At 38.5% G+C, this 25911-nt stretch overlaps 1 protein-coding gene across 5 annotated transcripts in view; it reads left to right on the top strand.

Annotated features, from left to right (window-relative positions):
• The window catches only part of PLCH1 (phospholipase C eta 1), a 200289-nt gene that overhangs the window by 163271 nt on the left and 11107 nt on the right, over positions 1 to 25911 (top strand). For 3 of the 5 annotated variants that reach the window (XM_036218660.1, XM_036218659.1, XM_036218658.1), the window contains exons 16-22: positions 9169 to 9330; positions 14299 to 14370; positions 17168 to 17259; positions 19345 to 19442; positions 22210 to 22389; positions 22484 to 22591; positions 23623 to 23747. In XM_036218660.1, coding sequence (XP_036074553.1) covers positions 9169 to 9330; positions 14299 to 14370; positions 17168 to 17259; positions 19345 to 19442; positions 22210 to 22389; positions 22484 to 22591; positions 23623 to 23747 — 837 coding nt within the window. Of the gene's footprint in view, positions 1 to 9135; positions 9331 to 14298; positions 14371 to 17167; positions 17260 to 19344; positions 19443 to 22209; positions 22390 to 22483; positions 22592 to 23622; positions 23748 to 25911 lie in introns of all 5 variants that reach the window. The other 2 variants (XM_036218656.1, XM_036218657.1) reach the window with 1 other exon arrangement.

The following is a 25911-nucleotide window of genomic DNA, read 5'->3' as shown; positions in this document are numbered from 1 at the left end:
TTACTTAGTGTGCTGTTCCACAGATACCCAAATATTTTTTGGGTGAATGAGTTAAGGATTCTTGTATCTGAGTTGAAAGGAATGTTAGTAATGAACCCATCTGACCCTATCTCCAGGGACAAATCTCCATCCTAATACAACTTGGGCAAAACTCAAATTGCAGTTGGAAATTTCACTGTCTGCTTCACTAGGATGCCCATCTCCGCCTTAAGAAAATGTATTTTGGACTAGAGGATTTCCAGGCTCTTTCAGACATGGGACTATTAGCTTACTCTTTAATTAGCAACATTTTAATAAAATGGCTTTAGAATAGTTTGTTACCTGCATGATGTTTCAGACCCCTGTCTCACATCAGATCCCTGTCATAGCCTCTATAGAAGAGCACCATTTAGACAGGTAATCCAAGGGAAATGCAAACTGAGGGAATGTAAGGCGTAAAGAGACACTGTCCACCACCACTTTCTAGAACTCGTGTGATTGCTAGGATCACATGACAACCTGAGAATAGCATTTGCTCATGTTAGTTTGTTATAGGGTTTACAATTTCGTTTCTTCAAAAAGGTGGTATTCCTTAGATATCTGGACTATTATTCTGCCCTCTAAAAAACAAAGAAATTTAGTATCAATTCTTCTAATTTACATCATTGCCCTTAATTCAATTAATACGTTGTTAAAAACAGTCTGTTCTCTTCTAGATAATAGTAAGTCTGCTGCCTTCTTATAGGTACTAAAGGGAACAGCATCCTTTTCAAAGGGGGCAAGAACTTAATGACAGCTGAAGTCTCAGTAGACACTTCTTTCTTGGCTTGAATGCACTTTAAGGGGGATGAAGTAGAGAAAATTTAGCTTGGAGTGAAAAGGAAAAATTGCCATCTGTATTAATCTTTGATCTTTTCACAGTTTATCTTAGCTCAATTAACTGCCACTAATAGGGTATCGTTATAGAAAATTAATCTAAATAGATTTATGGAAGTGAAAATATAGTTAATACTTTAAATAGTATCCTTTTTGCTCTTTCAGATATTTTCTATTTTTGTATTTAATGACATGATTATGGGTAATTTAGCTCAAATTTTTTTTAGATTTATTTTATAAACCACATTTTTGTCTCTGCTTTTCATTACGTTTGCATCTTGTTTCCCAGATCTCTTGGTTGCTAGCCTCAAAGTAGTCTATCATTTAAAAACAAAGAACAGACAAGTTCAATTAAGTTACATGGTTAAGGAATGCTGTTTTTAGTGAAAATGAGTGGTGGAAATTTAACTACTGCCACAATGTAATTATTTATTGTTCTGAGTAAAACCCATGTTGTCTGGTTTCTAAATCCACCCACTTATATATTTTTTCCTCTAATGTCAGTGAACTTTCTGACTTTCTAAGGTAAATATCTATAATTATAAAATAGAATTAGCTATAGTTTTATAGAAACAAATCTATAGTTTTGATTTGTAAAACTATAACAATGCTATAGTTTTATAGTAACTTCACCTGTGAAAATATCCAACTTAGTTCCTCTCCCCTCTCTCTTACCTGGTTTCTAGGAACCCTTACAGGTGTTTCAACATGATTCCATAAAGATAGTCATAATATTTTTTTTTGAATTCTTTGATTTGGGCCTAAGTGAAAGTGGGGAGCTCCCTAATTTGTGAAATTTTACAGGTATCTTTTTATTAGACTTTAAGAGAAAAAAATACATAAAGATACCAACATTCTAGTGGAATTCTATAAAGTTTTCACTCCACCTTTTCAAATCTTTTTTCTCTATTTTTGAACTCTTCTAAGAAAAGGAAATGCTGTATTTAGAAAGCCAAAATGTTATCCTATAATCAATCAATGTATAGTCCTATTATCAGCAACAGGCTCAACTGCATTACCTGAGTGGCAAATGTAAATTAAACCAAATGCTTGATCATATTTCTGCAAAAGAGGATGTACTGTGAATTGCTTATGAGAAACCAATAATTACCTTAGAGAAAGTTATTAACCTCAGTTTTAACTCAACAGAACGTGGTTAGATTTATATCTGACTTATTGCAATAAATAAAGATTTTAGCTTAGCGCTCATGAACACTGGAATACTAACTTGCATGAGGCTTATAATTCATTGCACATTCAACCAATTTTTTTTCAGAGTCTCCTATTGTAGATGTGGCCATCATTTTGTAGGTGTTGGGGGATACAACACAGACAAAAATTTTTGCCTTCATAGAGTTTATACATTAATGGGAGAAGGGGAGGATAGATAAGAAATGAAACAAATAAGTAACATCTATAGGGTACTAGGCAGTGGTAAGTGCTAAAGGAAAAGAAAAAAGGGAAGAAGTATAGAAAGTGTGTGTATGTGAAGGGTCTGTTTATTTTATAAACCAGATTTTTATAAACCAAAAGTTTTAGGTGGGTTAACCAGGAAATGTCTCACAGAGAACGTAACATGTGAGCAAACACCTGAAAGAAGTGAAGAATGAGCCATGCCGATATCTGGGGAAGAATGTTGCAGGTGCAGGGAACGGCGAAAGCCAAGGTCAGAAGCAGGATTTGTGGCTCACTGTGCAGCACCACCCTGGTGTTGGAAGCAGAGCGGGAGGCAAGAGCGTCTCACAGGTCTTCTTACTCCTCCTGGTCTGCTGCTATTTCTAACTAAGGGATTCAAACCACACTGAAAATGTTTTGCTCGTGTAATAAATGCTTTCTGTTGAGTTAATTAAATCCTTTAAGCTTCTGCTTCATACTATTTCGTGGCTTCAGCCACAGAGAAAATCTGGCTCATGATGTATAAGCCACAGGGTTTAAAACTTGTGTGTTCAGTGACCCAAGAATCATCCAGCTCAAAGACACAGGGGCCAATTTCCTTTCAACCACAGTACAGTTCTCTAACAGGTTTGATTCCATGAGGCCAACTTAGAATTATTCATTTTTATGGGGTCTTCTAATGTCAGTGTGTCTTCCAGACTTTCCACCCCCATATTTCAACTTCATTGACTTTTTTTCCTCTTCTCCTGAGTAATATCAGTATCTTTTTTCTTGAGCTCTCTGAATTTATTTACCCAGACTCATAGGCAAAATATAAGCTGTCTCTCTCCTACATGTAGCCCATCTCATAAGCTTTCCAACAAGGTTTAAATGAGCCCTAATCTAGGAACATGTAACAACTTTTTTTATTATACTAGTATCCCCAAACCATTATTTAATCTGTGTGTCTATCTCACACTAAACATTTATTGTTTTCCTCTCTTCTCATTCTCTTAGCTATAAATTCATCTTTTCTCCTGTGATTTGTTTTATGATTTGAATCATTTTGAGAAAGGTTATGGACCTTGTTGGTGTATGAGTTGTCAGCACTCACAGAAGGGATGAGTCACCTCATGAGGTTGTGAGGCCTCGCTTCTGAAAGTGCTCGCTCGGAGAGTCAATGCCCACATAATAGATGTTCTGTTGCATCCTGGCAACCAGGTGACCTGTATGATTCCTGGAAGATTCCAGTAGTTTCTAGTACCTGATACACTCCTGCCGTTCTGCCAAAGAGTTAATTTAAGATCTAACATGGTGTATGTATTATAGTCACACACTGCAGAGCAATATTTCTGTCGACCATGGACCACATATACAAAGGTGGTTCCATAAGATTATAATGGAGCTGAAAACTCCCTGTCACCTAGTGACGTTGTAGCCATGATAAGGTCACAGCAAAAAGCATTACTTATGCGTTCGTGGTGATGATGGTATAAACAAACCTACTTTGCTGACAGTCTTATACACATACCATCACCTACAGCACACGCTCATGGTAATAAATGACTGTTACTGGTTTATGTATGTACTATACTTCTTATTATTATTTTAGAGTGTACACTTTATACTTATGAAAAGAAATTTGCTTTCGAACAGTATGCCATGTTATGCTGGCAGCAGCCTCATACATGTCCTGTTTACCAGGTCTCTTGATTACCTCGTTTTCTCTTGCGCTTGATTTAATTATGTTGTTTGGCACAGTAACATGCTGGACAGACTTGTAGCCTAGGAGCAGTAGGTATATACCGTGTAGCCTAGGCGTGTGGTAGGCTATGCCATCTAGGCTTGTGTGAATACGCTCTCTGATGCCCAAACAATGATGAAATCACCTAACAACACATTTACATTACCTTTTGCTACTTTTCTGACATTTTACTGTCATTTTTATACCTTGGCTAAAACCAGTTTTAGAATACCTAACATTTATTGAACTCTTACTAAGCACCAGCAGTGTGCTAAGGACTTTACTTACAATATTTCATTTTATTCCCATAACCATGGGGATGGGGTAGGAATCATTGCTTCTAATATTTTGCAGATTAGGAAAATAGGGTTTGAGGAATGAAATGACTTGTTCAAGATCATGGCTACATGAACTTTCTAGAGTTAACCGCTATACTCTATCATTTATTAGAGTTTGATTTAATTAAGTAAATCTTGATTTTTTGTTGTTGTTAAAAAAAACTCATTTCTTGTTACACAAGTAGGATCACATGAAGCTTTCTAGAAGATCACTAGAACTACCATAAATCTTCCCAGTCAATGTGATTAATTCAGATTAGGGAAAAATATATGGGCCGTGCTTAATTGCAGAGGTAATTAATTGTGTCTTTTGTGTCTTTTGGGGAGATCTAGCTATTGGGACACAATTACACTGGAAGCAAATAATGAGTTACAAATTTAAACTGTTATACGATATGGTATTAAGTAAGTAGGTAGAATGTGAATTCAGAGGAAAGAGAGCTCAGGGTAGGCTGGAATACCGAGAATGGGTCAGAGAGAGGTGTAGCAGTTGTCAAACACACAGGCTCTCTGGAGCTGGACTGCTTGGGTTCATAGCTGGCTTTGCCACTTCCTGACTGTGTGACATTGATGACTTCAACTTGAGTTTCTTTATCCTCTTTTTTCCAAATGGACATTATACTAACACTTCAAAATGTTACTGAGGTTCTTTCTCTGCCTGCCACCTTCATAAGTTGCATTCACTCTCCTGAGAAAAGGCCATCCCCAGTTGGTTTTGAACTGTGTTAGAATTGTTTTCTCCTGGCTGAAGTTGACAGCTGACCTAGAGAAGGAACAGATCTTCAATCCTAGGGCTCTCCCATGACATTGCACGAGTATATTGTGTGACAAGCAATAAAATCTTGAGGATCCTTAAGTGCACAATTCCCTCCTAAGCTTCCTGAGGATCACTACTATTTAATTAAAAGAGCTGTTGCTTTTTGAAAGCATTTTGAGACAAATAGAAAAGATAAGGATTCTAAATTTTGTCTGATTCTTACTGAGAACCAACCAAATCAATAAACTCTATTATAAGAATAAGTGATTTCTCCCAGTAGGAAACACAAATCACTCTTATCCTCTGCTTGGTTACATAAATTTGACTCTTTATGTACTAAGGGAATGAAATAATTATTTAACTTAAAAATAATTATTATTAAACGTAAAAAAAAAGTTTTGTCATGAGGTCTATGTAAGTTCATACCTTGTAAAGAACTCAGAACAATGCCTGGTATGTGGCTTGTGCTCAGTAAATGTTAGATATCATCAGTAATGAGAATAGCCATGGCAGCATGATTATCGCTAATAAAACTCCTGAGCTGGTCCCGGAACAGAGAAAGGTGTTTTAAGGGAGCTAAAGGATCAGGCAGGAGATAGGAGATGATGGGAGTAAATGGCTGAGTAGCAGCTGATCTTCAGCCCAAGACCTTCAGGTTATGGATTGGAAAGCTCTAATGCACTCACGAAGTAGAGCTAATATATTATCCTTCCTGCCTCTCACCTGGAGAGAAAAAAGACGTTTGGGGGATGATGAGATATTCCAGCGTTCGTCTGTTTGATTATTTGTTTGCTTAAAGCAAAGATCCTCAGCTTTGGCAGCACGATGGAATGACAGAGGAGCTTTCAAAACTCCCAGTGCCCAATCCCAGCCCAGATAGTTACACATAAATGGCCCGGGTGTGGCCTGGGATTTTTGGAACACTCCTCTGATGATTCCAATGTGCAGCACAGTGATTCCACTGTCTGAGAGGGTCCCCATTTACAGGTCCACCTCTCCACCCCAATACCTCCCCTTTCCTGCTGCTTCCCAGCCTGGAGTGGTGGCCATGATTCTGGGCAGCCCTTCGCTTTCCCAATGATCCTTTCATTTTACGCTGGAGACATAACAAGAATGTATTTGTGTGTTCGACTTATTCATGTGTAGTAGACATTCCTAGATCATATGTGCCTCTCAGAGAAGGGAATTAGAAACGGTGCTTACTTCTCTGGTGGAAACTACTCCTGATCATATTAAAGAGATGCCCTGCTCCCACCCTCAACCCCTCTGCAACATCCTCTCCCACTGGCTCAGAGAACAAAAGAGCAAGGTGCATAAGGCTTTCAGCTGTGGTCCCTGATTCAGCTGCATGGTGGCTGACAGGTTGTAAGGTCGACTGTCTGTTTCAGCTTTCTTTCTCTAGTGCTATTGGGTTCCAGGACCAAATGATAATATATTAATGGAACTTAAGCCATTCATTTATCTGTTTCCCCATGGCTGCTAATTTTCCTGTGCTGTAAATCACAAAGAAGAAAAAGATCAACAGGCAGAAATATCATTCCTTCAGCAACAATTCCTAGTGTTTAGAGGCTGTGAAGTGAATAATTGTAGCCTTTGTATTAAGCATTCCTTATTTCACCAGCACCAGCCGGCCTGGCTTTGTATTTTTGTCTTGCTGTGCCGACATTGAAAGTGTTTGGGCATAATGGCCACAGTTCGTCTCCTCACTGTCTCTCACTCTATGCACCCTGAGCCAGGGACAGAAACTGATGTGTATCTGGGGCATTCTGTGTGACCTGGGCACACCAGGTGCTCCTACATGTTTTTTTTTTCCTTTTTGTCCTCCCAACAAATGTGCTTCCCTGCCATGCTCTGGGTCATTTGATCAAGTGCATTGGGAGTTTGAGAACTGGAATTCTTTTCTTGGATTCCCGTTTGACTTTAAGTGAAATTTGTTATTTTCCCCAGAAGGATCGTGGGCGTGTAGTTCCCAGGTGTCATATAGGAGTAATGATTGTTTAACATATGAGCCTGCTCATGATTAACTTGACCTAAGAATTAATCCTTTTTCTATAACAGTGTAAAAGAGATGGCTGCAGCATTGCATGGTGAAATAGACGTAGAATTTTGTATTGAAAGTCTTCAGCTCAAGTCCCAATTCGGCCACTTCATAGTCATACATGTTTGGATGAGTTGTTGAATCTTTCTGCCTCTGTATCATTTTGAGTACAATATGAGTCTCTAATCCTAGTGCTACCTTAAAGGATTTGGGGCAGCTCAAAGGAAGCATCATTACATGCCAGTGCTTTGTGAGCCTTAGCCCAATGTAGTCTTAGTTGCTTTTTCTATATTTCTCTGTGCTCTTTTCCCCTTGTCCATGTGGTTACTAGTTCTCCTTGATACTTTACTCATGTTAGAATGCTATAACTGTACTCTTTGCCAGATTATCACTTCTTATTCATTGTTGTAGGATGATTTATTGGCACCAAAAGATTTGTCAAAAAAAAAAATTGTCCAAGTTCTACCCTCTGGTATCTGTGAATGTGACTTTATTTGGAAAAGGGTCTTTGCAGATGTTGCAAAGTATCTCAAGATGAGATCACCTGGATTGACTGGGTAGGCCTTAAAAATCCAGTGACAAGTGTTCTCATAAGAAGGGGAAAAGATACAGACAGAAGGGTGGGACACACAGGAGAAGACTGTGTGAAGACAGAGGCGGAGACTGGAGTTATTCTGCCACAAACCAAGAAATGCTTAGAGCCCCCAAAACTGAAGGAAGCAAGGAAGGATCTTTCCCTAGGGCCTTCGGGAGGGAGTATAGCCCTGCTAACACCTTGATTTCATACCCTGGCCTTTAGAACTGTAAGAGAATAAATTTCTGTTGTTTTAAGTGACCCGGTTCATAGTAGTTTGTTATAGCAGCCACAGGAAACTAATACACTCATCTTTTATGGCTCAGCTCAGGTGTCTTTTGTTCCTGGAAGTCTCTCCTCTATGCCCAAGTCTGGGAAGGCTGCCTCCTTCCATGTGCCCATGCTGTCTCTTACATCTGTCACTCTACTTGCCCCTGCTTATAATTATCCTTTGATGTGGCTGTTGCCATGGCAATGAGGATTCTGTGACAATGGAGTTGTGCCTTATTAATGTTTCTCACCTGGTATAATAGCAGCTCTATACATGTTTCTTTTGTGCAAAATGAATTTTGCTCTCAAACTCTCTCTCCTTTATTAAGTCCCTCACCAGCACATTGGCCTAGGCTCTTAGTGCTTGTAGGAGAAATCATCGTGTCTGGCTTTTCATCTATAGATACCTTTCCTCTTTCTGCACATGCTGCCCTGTTAATATTTCTAAAATAGTATTCAGGCACTTGTCTACCCAGTGATTCTCAGTAGTTCCGCACCTCTTGCTTTCAAGTGCTTTCACCACCTGGTCCCAAAGTATGTTTCCAGCTTTGCCTGCCACCTCCCTCCTCTGTGAACTTCTGCACCAGGAAAACTAATTTCTGAGTATAGAACATGCTCTACTAGTGTAAAACCTTTGTTAGAACTATGGATGACAGGAAAGCCCTCTTTCCTTCATTGTTTAAGTCTTAATTTCCATGCAGAGATTTCCATAATGTAATGTTCTACTCAGTGAAGAAAGTGATGTGTTTTAAACAGCACAATTTTTCTCAAATTTACCTATATAGGTATATGAAACTTCATCTCCTAAAACTCTTTCTTGCCTTCCCTCTATTAAAAGCATAAAGTAGCATAGTGAGACGGGCTTAGGAGCCCTGAGTATGAATTCTGCATCAATTCTGCGTCAATTACTTGCTAGCTTTGTAACTTTGAACAACTTATTTAATTTCTCTAAGCATCAGATTCTGCATCTCTGAAGTGGAAATGGCAGTAAGACTTTATAAGGTTTTGAGGATTGAATGCAGTCATAGTAATCATTACTTAATGGGATTGGTGTGTGTGGGTGGGAAGAACCAAAATGGTACAATGAGCTTGACTTATCGACTTATTAATTGAGAAAGAATTAAATTATAAAAGCAGTGTTGGCTTGAATGAGGGGTGTGTTCTAATTGATTCTGTGTTTCTTAGGGGAAGTCATTTCCACTGCTTAATTCTTTGCAGAATAACGGAACCACTGAGCATCAGGTGGAATCCTTCATAAGGAAAAAACTGGAGTCATTGTTAAAAGAATCTCAAATTCGAGACAAAGAAGATCCTGATAGTTTCACAGTGAGGGCACTACTGAAGGCCACGCATGAAGGCTTAAATGCACACCTGAAGCAGGTATATGATTCCCCTTTGTACTTGCCCTTTGACAAGAAAAAGAAAGCATATCATACTTCATTTCTGATCATTTGTCATTTGTAAAATTCTTCTCCAGTTTCTTCCATATCTATGAAAATCTATTGCGAAATAATATGGGAAATAGTTAAAGTTAGATGGGTGGGTGAGAATGACAGGGGAAAGCCTGCTGACCCTGGATTGATCTTCCCATGCATGCTCAGGTGAGCGAAGAAGCTCAAGGCCTCTGCGTATGGCATCCTCCCTCATCTCCATGTTCGGTCAGCCTCCGCGCCCCATCGATAGCACTTCCCAGTGTGTCTCCCATCTGTCTGCTTCTCTCTCCGTGGCTGTGTCCCAGTCCAGGCCAGTGTCAACTCTCACCTAGACTTCTCTTGCCCTCTTCAGTCTACTCTCCACTCTGAAATCAGTATGGTTCTTTAAAAACGCAAATCTGATCATGTCACTCTACCGTTCGAAATTCTTTGGTGGCTTCCTATTATACTTGGGGAAAATTACACTCTTTGAGCAGCCTTTGGAGGGCCTGTACCATTGCATCCTTGCCTACCTCTCCAGCCTCAGGTCTCTTCAGTTTCCCTGTCGCACCACCTTCTGCTATTGCCATACCAGCCATGACTGTCTGTACGCCTTGGTCTTCCTCACATCACGTTTCCTCTGCCCGAAACATTCCATTCCTACCTCTGTTCTGGTTAAGCCCTATGTCATCGAATGTGATGTTCTAAATGAGTCCTGCCTTGCCCCCTGGGTTGTGTTAGCTATCTCCTTTACATTATATCTTTTCTGAGGTTTTTAAAACACAATTGCAATTACTTTTGCTATATCTGGCGGTAGACTAGACTATATAGATTCTGTGGACACAGGAAGCATGTCATTCTTGATAACCATTGTCATGTTCTGACTTGTTAGTGCTTGGGATGTAATGAGACCTTCATAAATAGTTGTTGAATGAATGAATGGTTTGGGCTTTGCCTGACTTTTTTACTCTGCTTTCCAATAAAAATCTCATAAATGGGCAAGGAGAAGGGGTAGTGGTTTATCGGTGTTATCATTGCAGGACACCGAGGGCATTTATTCTGGACCAGGGGAGATCTATGTGGTCACCAGCTCAGCTAATAGCAGCCTTCTCTGCTATTAGCGCCTGGCCTCCATGGCTCAGGGCTTCCTAGGCAGAAGGAAGATCATATGGGGTGACCATGCTTTGGTCTAAGTGACCACTTAGCATTGGTGATTTCTCTCTAGACCCTAAAGAGGTTCAGCCATTCAACCACAAGGTTTTCTCAGGTCTATTCACTTTCCAAATATAGGGTGTCTAATTCAAAATGGTTTAAGTAATGAAGAAAGATGTTGGGTTAGGTAAGTGGCAAGTTTATTTGTAGAGTGGCTTTCAGGGTCGGCTTAATCCAGAGGGTCAGCAGAGACCTATCTGTCTGCTCTAACTACCACATGATTAGTCTAGTTCCCCTTCCCTTGGTGGTTGCAGGGTGACTGCCTGTTTCTTAGTCCATGTCCAGAGAGGGCGAGATGGCGTGCATGTCCCATCTAACAAATAAGAGTTTGTGCTGAGCTCTGGTTGGGTAGCCATGGTCTTAGGTACATGTCCTTCTTGGAACAATAATTTGGCAAGGGTATAGAATAATATTGACTTGTTAATGTCAATGAGAAATTACCCCTGGAACTGACAGCAAGGTCAGTTACTCTGAAACTGCATGTTCTAGGGGATAGAATGAAATATTGGGGAGGCAACCAAAATGTCAATTACAGCATTACTGCCGTTAGTTTATCATAAAATTTTGAATTTTCTTAAAACTTTCTACAAATAGTTTCTTCTTCTCTTCCGTTCTCCTCCAGTCACTTATTTTCAAGTCTGTAAAATCAAAGTTAGTCCAGCTTGATTTCTACTGCTTGTCCTCAGTGAACTCTCATTAGCTAATTTGGGCCAATCATTTCCACTTATACTTTTGAAGAAGTCTTTCTTCCATCCTAACCATTCCAGTTGGGAAAGGCAACAGCAGGTCTCAGAGATTTGGGAAGAAACAAACTCATCTTTCTTTTGCTATTTGTGGAAGAGATCCTAATGATAATTTCTCCATCAGTTAAAATGATAAGGGACCTCAAATTTCAGAGATGTAGTGGAACAAAGCTCATTCTCCTTATGTTTTACTTTCTCTTAAATCTGGGCGATTACGAGAATATATTAGACTTGTATAAAGTAAGGGAAGCCTGTACGTTACTAAACTGGACTGGAAAGTGTTGAGGTTTTTAATACTGCTGTTGTATTTATTTTAAAAATATGGTTTGGATCCAATGGGCAAGCAAACACAAGTTACTGTTGAGACAAGTACATCTGTGTCAGATACAAGTGCATATTGAAATCCAAGGATGAGCATTTTCTGTGCGGTTCAGGGAAGCATGTCACTCTGACTTTCTTCCTGGATCATTATTTAGCAATGCAGTACTGTGTTCTATTTCTGCTCTCTTTTCCTTGGAGAGCCCTGAAGAAAAATAAAGATCAAGTTCTCATCCTTCAAGCTAGAAGAACTTAGTAGACATAAGAAAGAGGCCTGCCTGCTTTAGAGTTCTTGAATCCACTCCTTTCTGTACTTACCAGTGGTGGCTTTCTGGATAGCCATAATTATTCCCAAACTGGAATTTTCCAACTCTCCTACTGTCCTGCCCCCTCCAGTCTCTCATTTACACCGCTACCACAGTGATATTTCAAAAATGCGCATCCGATGATGTCATTCTCCTCCATTTGAAGGACCTTAATAGTTTGGAGGGTGAAGTTCAAATGTTAAGATATAGCCAAAAAGATTCTTTGTCCATGCTCTGGCCCTAGCTCTGACTCGTTGACCAATGCGCAGATGCACAGGTACACACATACACACCCAACTTTCTTTGTCTCCTTGTTTTTAGCACTTGGCCTTTGTGTTTGCTGTTTCCTTGGGCACTTCATCATCTCATGTAGATAATGTCTTACCTATCTTCTAGCTTCAGCTTGTGCATCATGTTCCTTGAAAGTCTTCCTTGATTTCCGAGTCTGGGTAGGTGGCCTCCCTGTGCTCTCCCACAGTGCTCTGACCTTTTCCCATCATAGTCCCATTACGATGTGTTGTAATCATTCATGTTTGCCATCAGGCTACAAGCCCAGCGGGCAGAGAATCTGTGTCTCTCTTGCTTGCCTGTCACCTTTGTGCATATGCCACGTTCTTAGCACAGTCTTCGATACATGAATTCAACAAAAGATGTGGTGCTGATCCTCAAGGAGAGCTCAAGATAGAGAAGGAGATTTTATATTACCCTTCCCTCTAAAGAGCAGGTGGGTAGGGGAAGGAGGTGAGCCCCAAGGAGACTTAGAGCTACACAGAATCCCTGTTTGATTACCAATAGCTTTGTAACTTTGTACATATTATTTAACATCACTATATTTCAGGGTTTTTGTTTGTAAAATTGGAATTTTAATCATAAGAATATATATCATGCACTTAACAATCTTTGGGGCACAGGTAGGTGCCTACTAAACAGGATGACCATATATTTCAACTTGCATGGGACAGCCCTGTTTTATACCTATTATCCCAGTGTAATTATTAAAAGTGCCCCACTTCACTCTTTAGAGGGTCCTGTTTGGGGCAGTAAATGACATGATCCCCCTACCAATAGATGGGCTGTTAGAAGTAGAAAGGAACTCAGAGTTAGTTGGTTCACTCCTCTCTCATTTCACAGACAAGAAAACTAAAGTTTAAGATGAGGGACTTGCTAAAGGACATGTAGCTACTTGGTGATAAAACCAGGTCTCTTAAATTGGAGAACAGTCTTACTTCTGTGACAACCAGGGTTTTTGAACAGTTAATAATCAGCTTTAATATATCTGCAAAGGCAGTCAATATATATAAACATTCAACTAAAATTACCCTGTTTCCCCCCCACACACACACACACACTACCCCTTCAGCGTTTTCTGAACTGCCTCTTTCCCCAACCAATTCTCAGATTTTCTCACTCTCCACCCCAAATTGCATTTTTGATTAGTCTCTGTGGATATATGTAGATGCCCTCCCTGGCCTTTTGACTTTAAGTGGTTTTGCTTACCCACATTTATTCCATTTATGTGGTTATCTCTGTTTCTTCTCTGTTTAGCTGGAAGTCTTGGGAGAGGGTGGCCAACTGGTCTTTCCTTAAACCATGACATTAGTAGTGAACCACCTAGTACATATTCTTAGGGATGAATAAGAATCTAAACCCTTTAGTAGGATGGCTTTTCTGTCACCTAATGAGAGAGAGGCTTGAACAAGGAGATCTCTAGGCAAGAAAATTAACTAATGTGAAGAAAAATTCAGAGGCTTACCAAACCACACAGGAAATTATTTCAATGAACAGGTAAGTTTTGCTGTGGTTTACTTAAACAAAAACAGTGTTAATTACCTTCCTCATAGATATATTTGGATTTTATTTAATTTTAATGTTTTACATTTCCATATAGCAGTATTTGATCAATGCGATTACTTTTTTTTTTTTTAAATGCAGCAGAATTGGCTCTTAGTGACTTGGCCATTTTTCAAAATTAAATCTAATTGTAATTGAAGATAATTTTATCCCCACTCACAGATTCAAAAGAAATACATTCTGCATTGTGGAGAGCCTTGTGAACAAGCACCGGGTGGGCCTGCACAGCTGGGCGTTGTTGAGAGGCCTTGACCCCAGCTTTGAGAAGCTGCGGGCAGTTCTTGTCTCCTGGGTGGTGCCCCAGCCTTGCCATGCCAGTGTCCCCCTCTCTCGAGGCATCCTCCCATCTTTGGGGTAGTGGAAGGGTGGACTAAGAGGAAGTGAGCAGGACCTTTTGCTTCCTACCTAGAGGCAGAGGGAGAGAAGTTCCCCCTGCTACTCCACCAGAACAAAGGGAAAACCAAAAGCAAAGAAGCAAAATAGTTACATTATGCTTTGTTTACTCAGAATCCAGAGGTGAAGGAAAGTGGAAAGAAATCACATGGACGATCCCTCATGACCAATTTTGGAAAGCATAAGGTATGAATTAAGAGTGATAAATGTGCATTATTTAATTAAATTAAGTCTAGAAGGTAACAGGAGAATATCATCATGACCTTGAAAATCTCTTATATAGGACCTCGGAAAAGGAAAAGGTTGATTATTAAACTACTCTGAAATTTAGGAATTCCTGTTCATCGAAATTATCAAAAAATAAGTAGCATACTGGGAAAGAATATTTCAATACATGTATTCAACAAAAGTCTTGTATTCTGAATATATAAAGAATTTCTATAAATCAACAAAAAAGACAAGTATCCTAAATTAAAAAAAAAAAGTAGGGAAGACAATAGGCTTCAGGGGCTCTTCACAAAAGAAGATAACCAAGTGGCTAATATGGAAAAGGTGCTCACCCTTATCAGTCATTTAGAAAATGCAAATTAAAACGATAATGAGATTCCGTACACATCTACCACCATATTAAACATAAAAGACTGACAATACCAAGTGTTAGTGAGTTTGTTGAGCAACTTGAACTCATACACTGCTAATGGAATCGTGCAATTGCAATAGTACAAATAGGAAATAGTTTAAATGTCTATTAACAATAGAATTAATAAAACATTGAGGTATATTTAAATAAGGGAAAATTTACCAGCAATGAAACTGACAAAATTGCAACTATTTACGATAATATGATCTTTATAATTATGACATTGAACAAAAGAAGCCAGACCCAAGAGAGTACATATGGTTAGCTACCTTTGTGGAAAAAGTAATGACTGAATGGGAGAATCAGAAAGCTTTGGAGGGGGCGGGGGAATAATATTCCATTTTCTCATTTGGGTGGTTTCATTTGTGGAAAGTCATCATGCTATTCACTTATAATTGTCATACTTTTCTAAATGTATATTACTCTTAAATAAGAAGGTAAAATATGTTTTATAAGTAATCTGTTTTTGGATGGTGAAATTTATGCATAAGGTTTTTGTAAGGCCTTTTCTTGTACTTTAAGGGATATGGTATATGGTATTTCCTGCCCCATCAGTAGGATAATTTATTATAAGGCTGGAAAAATAGCGATTATAGTAAAAAGCTAAACAACCAAAATGTTCACCAATAAAGACTGGTTATGTGAACCATGATTAATTCACATAATAGACAATTATGCAGCCACTAAAAAATGATCGCTCTACAGTGCTCAACATGCAAAACATTAAGTAAAAGAGTAAGATGAAAACTTGATTATTTGGTACGTTAACCACGATAAGATGTGTCAAAATTGTATGTGAAGAAAATATGTCATCATTTCTCCAAGTATTATCTGATGCTGGTGATTCATTTTTTATTTCTTTTTGCATTTTATGTTAATAAATAAACCTTAAAAAAGACAGATTTATTATTGTAACACCTCAAATTACTAATTATATGTAGAATTAGAGAATATTTTATTTCTCGATTACACCTCCCGATTTAAATTAAAATTATTTTCCAAAGTAAACCTTTTAGGCAGTACTTTAGCTACTATAGAACTAGCATTTATAATGCCTCATGTCAAAAGGATAAATGTCCACAAGACTATTTATAGATTATTTCATAAATATTAATAGTATTTTTAATTGAAAGTTAATATTACGTAGCGTACAGAGTGACATTCCATGTCATCTCATTTAATCATGACAACAATAATAATTTTTTAAAATAGATGTTATTCTCCTGCCTTTTAAAAAACACAATAGGAAGCTAAAGAGGTTAGGTAGTACCCGTGTGGTGAGAAGCCGAGCTAGAACGTGAATGAGGTCATCAGGTGCTAGGGTTCCCAGATCATACACACTGAGGTTTGCGAGGCATGAATAACACTGGAGAAGGTTTCAGAGTAAATTGGCACCTCGCCGTGAGTGCAATAGAGTTATGTGTATATGTGCCACTGGTGTCGCTTGTATTTTACTTGTCGGGTATGAGAAGATGACATGGTCTTGTGGTGATGTGGGCATGGAGTTCCTTTCCTTTTTGGAAGCCGTATTCTTCAGATGTACAGAGTCCTCTGTCCTAAGTTCTCACCTGTGTGGAAGCTGTATTTCTGGTGGCAGATTTTCTGCAATTACCAGGGTCCCTCCCCATCATTTGAAGTATGTATTGAAGTATGTGTTGCCAAATATTGGGGTTATCTCCAGTGCGGTGGGGATGAAAATGTTTTTATGTCTAAAAGCTAATCAGTCCCGAAGGCCCCAGATTAGGCCTGCAGCCTTTCAACCTGAATCCTGTGGGTAATAGTTTTCATTCGGCTGCTGGAAATTAAAATGGATCAGACCTCAAAAGAGCAGTTTGATGTAGATGGTTATTTCAGTGCATACTAATCAAAAGCAGGAAAGGTAGTTATTCATTCAAGAAATTATGACTTGATTGTTTGAATCAAATCTACCTTTTATAGGTCAATAGGAATAGTGAGCTTCCAATAAAGAGGACATTTTATTTCTTAGAATTATTTAAATAGACGTTACAACTTTGACACTATTCCTCATAGAGATCTTTGATATATAACCTAATAAGGTCTTTTTAAGACCTACATTTTGTGTGGCTTAGAAGTCAGTTTTCGATCATGAAACCCTCAGTCTTGCCTCAGTGTTACGATTGAGCCATAGACGTGCTTGTTATTAATGCTGAGACAAGCTGAAATATTTATCATTTTTCCCCTTCAACTTATTATGTGTGTGTGTGTGTGTGTGTGCGCGCGCGCGTGTGTGTGTGTGTGAATTTTAAAGCCCAGTTCATTCTCTGTATGTTGTAGATGTACCTGGTGTAGTGAGTTTTTAAATTAATGTGATTTTTCTCACAGAAAACCACAAAGTCACGGCCTAAATCTTATAGTATTGATGACGAGGAGGACACACAGCAGAATCCTGGCAAGGAGACTGGCCAGCTATATCGGTAAGAAAGCATCTCCATGATTCTTGCTCAGACAGCTTGAGCTTCTCTATCTCCATTAGCCTGGCTATTTTAGTTATATGTGCCTAGACAATCGGAAGACAAGGTAAAGTGCTTATTGCAGTGGGACCCATAAAGATCAGCCCGGTGTGAGATGTTCGTACACGTAGGTGACTTAGACTGCGCCTGCTGCATAATGAACTCTTAAGTGCTGGCTGTAGCAGTTCTCAGATTGAAGGCATCTTCAGAGACGAGAGAGTGACTCGTACAGAGGGCTCTTGTAGGAGACTAAAGGAGAGACAGATGATAAGCACATGTTATGGGCCGGGGATCTGAAATGATCCAGGCTTCAAAATCTTATTCCTCCAACTTGACTGTGGGGCAACGTATTTTCATTTGTATCTGTTTCTTAGGATCATTGTAAGGGTTAAAGGAATTAAACTACTTAGCCTGATAAGCCCTCCCCCAATTAACTAAGTGCTCAAAAATATTAGCTGCTGTTTTCTTTGTTATTGCCAATAGAATTTGGGGTGAGTGAAATAACCATATTTTTAGAACCCAAATTGTGACTCATGATCGGATGTAGAATTTTCTCGCAGTTTATGTATTTATATAGTAAGTCTCGCAAAGGAATGTAAATTGTATCATGACAGACACATGTACCTGCACACATGTGTGCCTGTGTGTGTGTGTGTGCACAGACACACACACACGCGCACACACACACATTCCCCCCACCCATATCCCTGTGTTTTTATTGAGAGACTGAAATTAAAAGAAATTGGAAGCATAGTGGTCCTACAGGAATGGTAATGTATACTGTTCAATTAAATTTTATATTAGAATGTCCATATATAAAATAGTAACTAATTATTAAGACCAAAGGGATGTGTGTGGTACCCTACCTTAGGATATAGAAAATTTAATTTGTAGTTTCAGTAAAGAATATAAAAGGAACAGGAGATCCTTCCAGGAGATCTCTGATGTGAATGTTCTCAAATATTAAGTTTGAGAGAGCCTCAACTCTGAATTATACAGCCAGGTAAGGGCCAGAATTTTAAGAAAGCCATGATAATCTTAATGTGTGCAAACAAGATATCACTACAGGTATTACATGAAGTCATGTTGCTATACTGCCCTTGGATTCGAGATTTGCCCAGAATAGGTATCGGGGCCTAAGCATCTATGATGGTGTCCTTTTGGGACTTCAATAAACTAATCCACTCCCAGGGTAAGGATTACAAAGAGCTAACTTCACGCAAAATTTCTCTATATTCCAAGGTGTCTTGGAGTTTTACTTGCAATTTATAGGCATGACCTTGCATCGATTTATAATCATTAGCCCTCGCAACACCAGATTTTCGCCAGTGGCTATAGAATTTCCTAATTATATGATAAAGGAAGAACATGAACTCTTTTCTTCCCATTTATTTTATACCTGTCTATATTCTTGTCTTCTTTCTTGGAAAAATGAATTGTTGGTGCATTTTAGCTTTAATTCTTTTATTGAATATATGTGTGTGTGTGTGTGTGTGTTTGTGTGTATGTATGTGTGTCTGTCTATCTATCTATCTATCTATCTATCTATCTATCTATCTATCTATATATCTGTATGTATCATGAAGGTAAAGAACTTTTCTAATTTGTTCACTATTTTATCTCCAATAGGTGCTCAATAAATATTCATTGAGTCAATAAATCTATATCATCATTATCTAATTTCAGAACCATTTTATCACATTAAAAAGAAATTACCATGAGCAGCCACTCCCCTTCCTTTTCTCTCTAGTCTCTGGCACCAACTAATCTACTTCCTGTCTCTATAGATTTGCCTTTTCTGGACATTATATGTAAATGAAATCACACAATATTTGTATCTTCTAAATACATGAGAAGAGACTGTGATTCTTGCTAAGTGGTGAATGAAACCATGAGTAGGATATTGTGGTGGAAAGAATGCTGAACTAGGAATCACACTTGGGTTCTACCCTTGGCTCCTTTAGGAGCAGGGAGGGGAGGTGGACTAACCAAAAGCCCAGACTCCTTCCAGCTCCAAAATGTCATGAGTCCCGGGTGTGTATTTCACAGGTTGGGTCGCCGAAGGAAGACCATGAAGCTCTGCCGAGAGCTGTCCGATTTGGTGGTGTATACAAACTCCGTGGCAGCACAGGACATTGTGGATGACGGTAAGGACTGAGTGTTTTTTTCTTCTGGATAAACATTCTTGAACTTCTTTGTTGATTGCTAATTAATCTTTTGCTAATCATATCATCAGCATACATTTCTGGAACTGGGTATAATCCAACTTGAGTTGTCGGGAAACTGATTGCCAGTGCAATGCTTCTAGCTCACAGGGAGGGCTCTATTGATTACTGCGGATGCCTGATTGTCTGGAGGTCAGAGAAATAAATTTCCTGCAGGGCAGAGGAGGACTTTATTATTATATAAAAGACAAATTCATCAGACGGAGGTCTTCCTTAGTGCTTGAACTGTGGAGACCAGACCTGGTTTGATGGCCAGGTAAATAGATTGCCATTCCCAGTGGGAATGACCAGAAGAAGAAATGAACTGGCTTAAATATCACTTTGGAATGCCCCATAATTACTTATTGGAAATTTTTACTTTAATGAAAAAAATTAACCAAAAAAGCAGAAATTTCAGAAGCACTGACTTTTTCACTGATTGTTACCTATCAGTTACCATATATCGAGTTGAGAAATTCTAGTCACAATTGGTATTACCCTGGGCTGTCCTGTTAGTTGCCCTTTTTTACCTTCGTCCTCTTCCTTTCTCATTTCTATTTTGTTCAGTTAATGTTTATAGAAATACACTGTAGTCATGTGGCTTTTCTAGCTACTTTGAATTTTAGTAGAAGTTATATGTATATCAGAATCTCCCATTTTCTCAATAAGTCTTAATGAAGGAAAAACAATATAGTGTCCTCACAAACCTCCAGGATTTTCCATCAGATCTGCCCCTCCCCCCCCCTCACTCCACGAGTATGTGTTTTTCTGTCTGCAGACTTTCTTCCCTTTGGCGGTGGTTTCTTCTTCAAATGGTGATGAGTATAAACATTTTTAATTAATTTCACATGTGAGAACATGATAAACTGTAGAAGTCTTAGCAAGTAAACAACACATTCTTAGAATAACTGTCCACAGCTAGAAAATAAACCCAAGGAGTGGTTTGGTATATTTGCTTTAAAGAAGTATAATTGCTAATAAATGTATTAGGAAATCATAATTCTTTTAGCCTAATGGAAAATAATATTGAGTATTATTTAGCTCTTGAACTTCAGCTGTTTTTGTCTTTTGTGGAGTTTTTTTTTTTAGCCTTAAATGAACAATAGAAAATAAATGCATGGCTTATTTTAATGCAAAGTAACTCAACTTCATTAATATATTAATTGATATGTGCCTAATTAACAGGGTTATCTTAATGACAGTGATATGCATATTTACATGGAGAGACAGAGCAAACAATGCTACTGATTACAGTGCTGCTCTATCTGAATGTGGCTTTTCAAAAAGACTGTATTTCTTATCAAAATCCTCAAATAAGATCATTTTTAGTATACTTGAGATATGCAAAATACGTCAATAAGTTATGTAAATAAAATATATAAGGAAAGAATTTATATGAAGCGAATCATCAGATTAAAAATAAATTTTCTAATTTCTTGCCTCTCACTTATATTTAAGACTATTCCAAGTTCCAGCTCTACAGTGTAACTGTTAGGCATTTGGCCAGCGTTTAATATCTAAGGCTGTTCAATTCTGAAGACAACAGGGGCCCTGGGAGACTGTGTGCTCTAATAAACATGCACAGTCTTGATATAATTCAGGTCATTTGGCCCGGCTAGGCTAGTTCTATTCCTTGGTTTCATGGGCCATATCCCACAGTCTGGGTTCAGACATACTCAGCTTGTCACAGCACACCAGTACACATTGGAATGAAAGTGAGGTTCTGGGCAAGTTTGGGTCTTCATCTAGCCTGACCTCTTCCAGCAGGTCTGAAAGACATATGGGATGTTGTTTTGGGAATGGGGTGTGGATGTTTGCTGAAGGCATGGGATTGTTGAGGTTATTATGCACACGATGAAAAAGGTGAGATTGGGAGAAAATGGTAGGATGTTAAATACCTGGAAGTTGACTCTATCATGACCCCAGTCTTGTACTTCCTTTGCCCTGGATTGACCTCTTCTGAGGATGGTCCAAGCAGAAAATTTAATATAAGCTTCTTGTTCTTTTACGTCCCTTTATTTTTTTCTGTTGTTTACAAACATAGGTTAGGTGGATGATTGTTCTTGTTTCTGAAGCTTTATTTTTATAATGCTCTTTTGAACTTTTTATTATTATTTCTTTCTCTTAAACAGGTTTTGACTGATTCCATAGTTCTATTAAAATTAACTTTAAAACTAAATTTTTCTTGTTTGGAATTGGTTTTCTTTATTTCCTTGGACCCTGAATGCTAGTAGTTAATATGTGTTTCTCATGTTTGCTTTTTAGATGAATGCCTTCAATGAATGTCTCCCTGTTATCAGAACTAAGTTACCTAGATACTTTTATTTATCCATGACTGTCTATATCTTTGGCAAAGACATTCTTTCTGTGTGAATTATGCACCTAAAAATAATTTTCCTGCCCACTCTGTTTATACTAGCCAGATAGACATAAATTAGTGAGATGGTTGAACTCTTGGGAAATGTGAGACCGCTAAATAGACAGTTATCTTAGCACAGCTCTGATTTGGCCTCAGAATGGCAAAAGAGTCTCAAGAATGGGATTATGGGCCTTTTTTTGGTCAAGAGCTGCCTCCTCATGGGTTGGATTCACTCTTTTGCTCTGCCTTTTACTATGAGTATAAACTGACTTGTGTTATAAGTGCTTCTGTGAGTGGTGTTTTCTTTATTGTAGTTCTCACTTGTTTTTTTTCTTTCTTGAAAACTGCCAGGAACTACAGGAAATGTGTTATCATTCAGTGAAACAAGAGCACATCAGGTGGTTCAGCAGAAATCAGAACAGTTCATGATTTATAACCAAAAGCAGCTCACGAGGATTTACCCCTCCGCTTATCGCATTGATTCCAGTAACTTCAACCCTCTGCCCTACTGGAATGCAGGTTGCCAGTTAGGTGCGTATATCTCCCTTGGGAAGGAGTGGTTCTCTATAGTCTTGAGTCTATGCCGATGTCTCGCCTAATTCTTTCAAACTTTGAACTTGCACAGTGGCACTGAACTACCAGTCTGAAGGGCGAATGATGCAGTTAAATCGAGCCAAATTCAAGACAAACGGCAATTGTGGCTACGTCCTCAAACCCCAGCAAATGTGCAAAGGTGTGTGTTACTTTCATAGTCATATACCTGAAAGCAGGTGACCGACCTCTTTTGAAGGAGTTCTCTGGAAAGTGTGATACCCTGGTGTTTTGCAACTTGATTTAAAAAAAAGGGGTAGGTTAAGGTGTTGGAATGTGAATTAAAACTCTTGTCACACTATAATATTTAGGATGTTCTCTCCTGAGGTTACGCATGGGAAGAGGGATAGAGGCAGCAATGGCTTGTCATCTGAAATCCAGTGCCACAGCACGGTAGTCATTGGGCAGTACTTATCAATTAGACTGTGTTCTAAGGTTCTGAGCCCTACCTTTCGGAAACCCTTAAGAAACATGAGTCAGAAATCTGACAAAATTAAAATACCACCTGAAACAATTTTATCAAGCCTTTTAGTCAGTGTGGTCCAATTACAAAACAGCGCTAACAAAAAAGAAAAGCTAATGTAGTGTTAGATCAAAAAACACGTTCTTTTGGTTCTGCTCATTAAAATTCTTTTGAAATTTTCCAAATTGGATTTTTAATAATTGAGGCAAAAATGTGTTGACAGATGGGTCTTCAGGATTTTGTGCTTTGCGTGTTTTCTTGCTTTGCTATTTACTTAATTTCAGACCTTCTTTCTGTTTATTATATTCACTGTATACCTGAGATAGCTTAGGTTAGAAATTATTCGGATCTGACATAACTGCTTACCTTTTCTATACTACTGACATTCAAAAAAATGTTCCTCTTCTTCCATTCTACAGTTGATACTCGCATTGCAGACACTTGCTTTAAATTGGCCCATTCCTCTGCCTTTGGGAAAATAAATTCTAACAAAAACCTCAGCTATAGAAATGCCAGCTGGCATTGGCTTCAAGCAGAAGTCACACTGATAGTTGTGCGATAATTTTTTTGTTCTGAGAAACACTGTAGTAACTCAGAATTCATTGTTTCTTTGTTCTACAAGCTTAAGCTGTATATGTGTGGGTACATGCACACATGTGTTTTTCCATGCCACCAGCCTTAGATTTTAATGTCTGCTTTACTTGGCTTAGGTACTTTCAACCCGTTCACTGGAGATCCACTTCCTGCCAACCCCAAAAAGCAGCTCATCCTAAAAGTGATCAGTGGACAACAACTCCCCAAACCTCCAGACTCCATGTTTGGAGACCGAGGAGAGGTAAGCCAAATATGACCAAGTGGGTAATTATGTGATTATTTTTTTATGTTTACATTTCATCTAAAAATGTCAATTCTCTCTCTTTCTCTTTGTGTGTGTGTGTGTGTGTGTGTGTGTGCGCGCGTGCGCGGTGTGCATGTGTGTGTGTACATGGGCATGCGCACGCATAAGTTAGCATTGACCTCAGCTCACCAGATATTAACCAGCTTATTGGCAGAGCACAAACACATCCTTCTGGATTGCAGTGTATCATCTATTTTGGAGACATGAGTGCATGTAATTTAATTCATTATGGCACTGGCAATGCTGACGTTGGGATGCAAATAACAATTTCGTTAATACAGACATTGCATAGGGGTATGTCTTAACTTTCTATCCACATTCCTCATCCTTTCTGACCCTCATCTCTGTTGCACGCCAGCCATCTGCTCCTGGCCACAGGCTGACTCTTGTCATCACTTGCACCTCTGTAGCATGATTTAAAAATGTCTCCCTCTGTGACCATAGCTTCCTCTCTTTCCAGAGCTTTTCTTTCATTTTTCCCATTACACCTGATCTTGGCCTCAGGTTTCCTCCTGCCTCTCAGCCCCTCCTATGTTCATGTCCTTCCTCTCAGGAATGGCCCACCGCTTCAGACTCTTTGCCACTCACTCCCACCTGTTAAACCATCATTTCCAGGTCTTCTAGCTCTATAGTTTGGCACCACCATAAACTCTTTGTCTCAACTTTCAAGTGACCTGCAGTGTTGTGTTGCCATCCCAGCCTCATTTTATCAGCCTACTGTATATTTCCAGCCGTCTCTCTCCTCAGACATTTATTCTCATCACTTTCTTTCTCATCTTCAACAGATGGCACCATAGCCTACTCCTCAGAAAGTAGGAGCCTCAGATGGGACCATTTCTTCCATCTCTATTGCCTCCAGCCTAATCCAAGCCACCATCATCTCATATCCGTCTGCAGTAGCCTCCCAGCTGACTGGTCACCCTGCTTCCATTCTGTTCTCCTGTTAACAGCAAGAGTAATTCATTTGGGCAGTACCAAAAAATTGATCCTCACCTTTTCCTCTTTTCTTTTCTCTTCCTTCATTGTCTACACAGGAAGACTCACTTCCTATATTTTCTCCCAAACTTTTTATTTTGAAACATTTTGAACCTCAGAAAAGTTTCAAGAATAGTAAAATGAACACCATATTTCCAGCACCTAGATTCACCAATTATTAAGTTTTGTGACATTTGCTTTCTTTTCCTTTTATATGTATATATACACATGAAAGAGAGAGAGAAAACGTCAAAATTTAATAATTATATATACACACATATATGTATTTATGCATTTTTTTGTAGTCATTTGATGGTAAGTTGTTGACATGATGAGCCTTGACCCTAACTATTCAACATTTACCTCTTAAGAACAAGGACATTCTCTTGTATAACCAAATATAATAATGACACTCATGGTATTTAATATTGGTACAGTAGTATTATCTAATATAAAAATCTACATGAGATTTTCCCCAATTGTTTCAAAAGTGTCCTTATGGCTTCCTTTTTTCTTTTTATATTCAGGACCCAATCAAGGATCATACATCACTTTTAGTTGTCATTTCTCTTTGGTCTTTAAAAATCTAGAACAATTCTCCAGCTTTTTTGTTCTGTTTTCATGATACTGACACTTAAAAAAATATATCTGAAACAGTTATTTCTAGAATGTCCTACAATTTGGATTTACCTGATTATTTTTTCATGACTAGAATCAGAATAAATATATTCGGCAGGACTGTTACATGTTGTGTTTTTCTCAGTGCCTCACATCAGTAGCCATACAATGTCATTTACCCTGTGATAAATAGTACTATATGGATAAGGGGGTTTCTTCCAGATGTTTTTCATTGTATGGGTATCTCTTTACCTTTGTAAGTAATACATAGTCTGATAGGGACTGTTTTTCTTTTGTAATGAAAATAACATCCAACCTCCTTATCCTGGCTTATAAAGTTCTTTATCAGGAAATTGTAACTTTCTTTGAGCTATGGAACCCTTTGGTATCCGATGAGGCCCATGGACCCCTTTTCAAAATAATATTTTTAAATAGATAAAATACAATAGATGGGGCTACATGGGAAACCAATTATATTGAAATTTACTTATCAAAATATTAAAAACAG

Source organism: Rousettus aegyptiacus, unplaced genomic scaffold (assembly GCF_014176215.1).
Source record: "Rousettus aegyptiacus isolate mRouAeg1 unplaced genomic scaffold, mRouAeg1.p scaffold_m13_p_4, whole genome shotgun sequence".
In the NCBI taxonomy this organism is placed as follows: domain Eukaryota; kingdom Metazoa; phylum Chordata; class Mammalia; order Chiroptera; family Pteropodidae; genus Rousettus; species Rousettus aegyptiacus.
The sequence above is the reverse complement of the archived record's forward strand: the minus strand, read 5'-3'. Positions and strand labels throughout refer to the sequence as shown.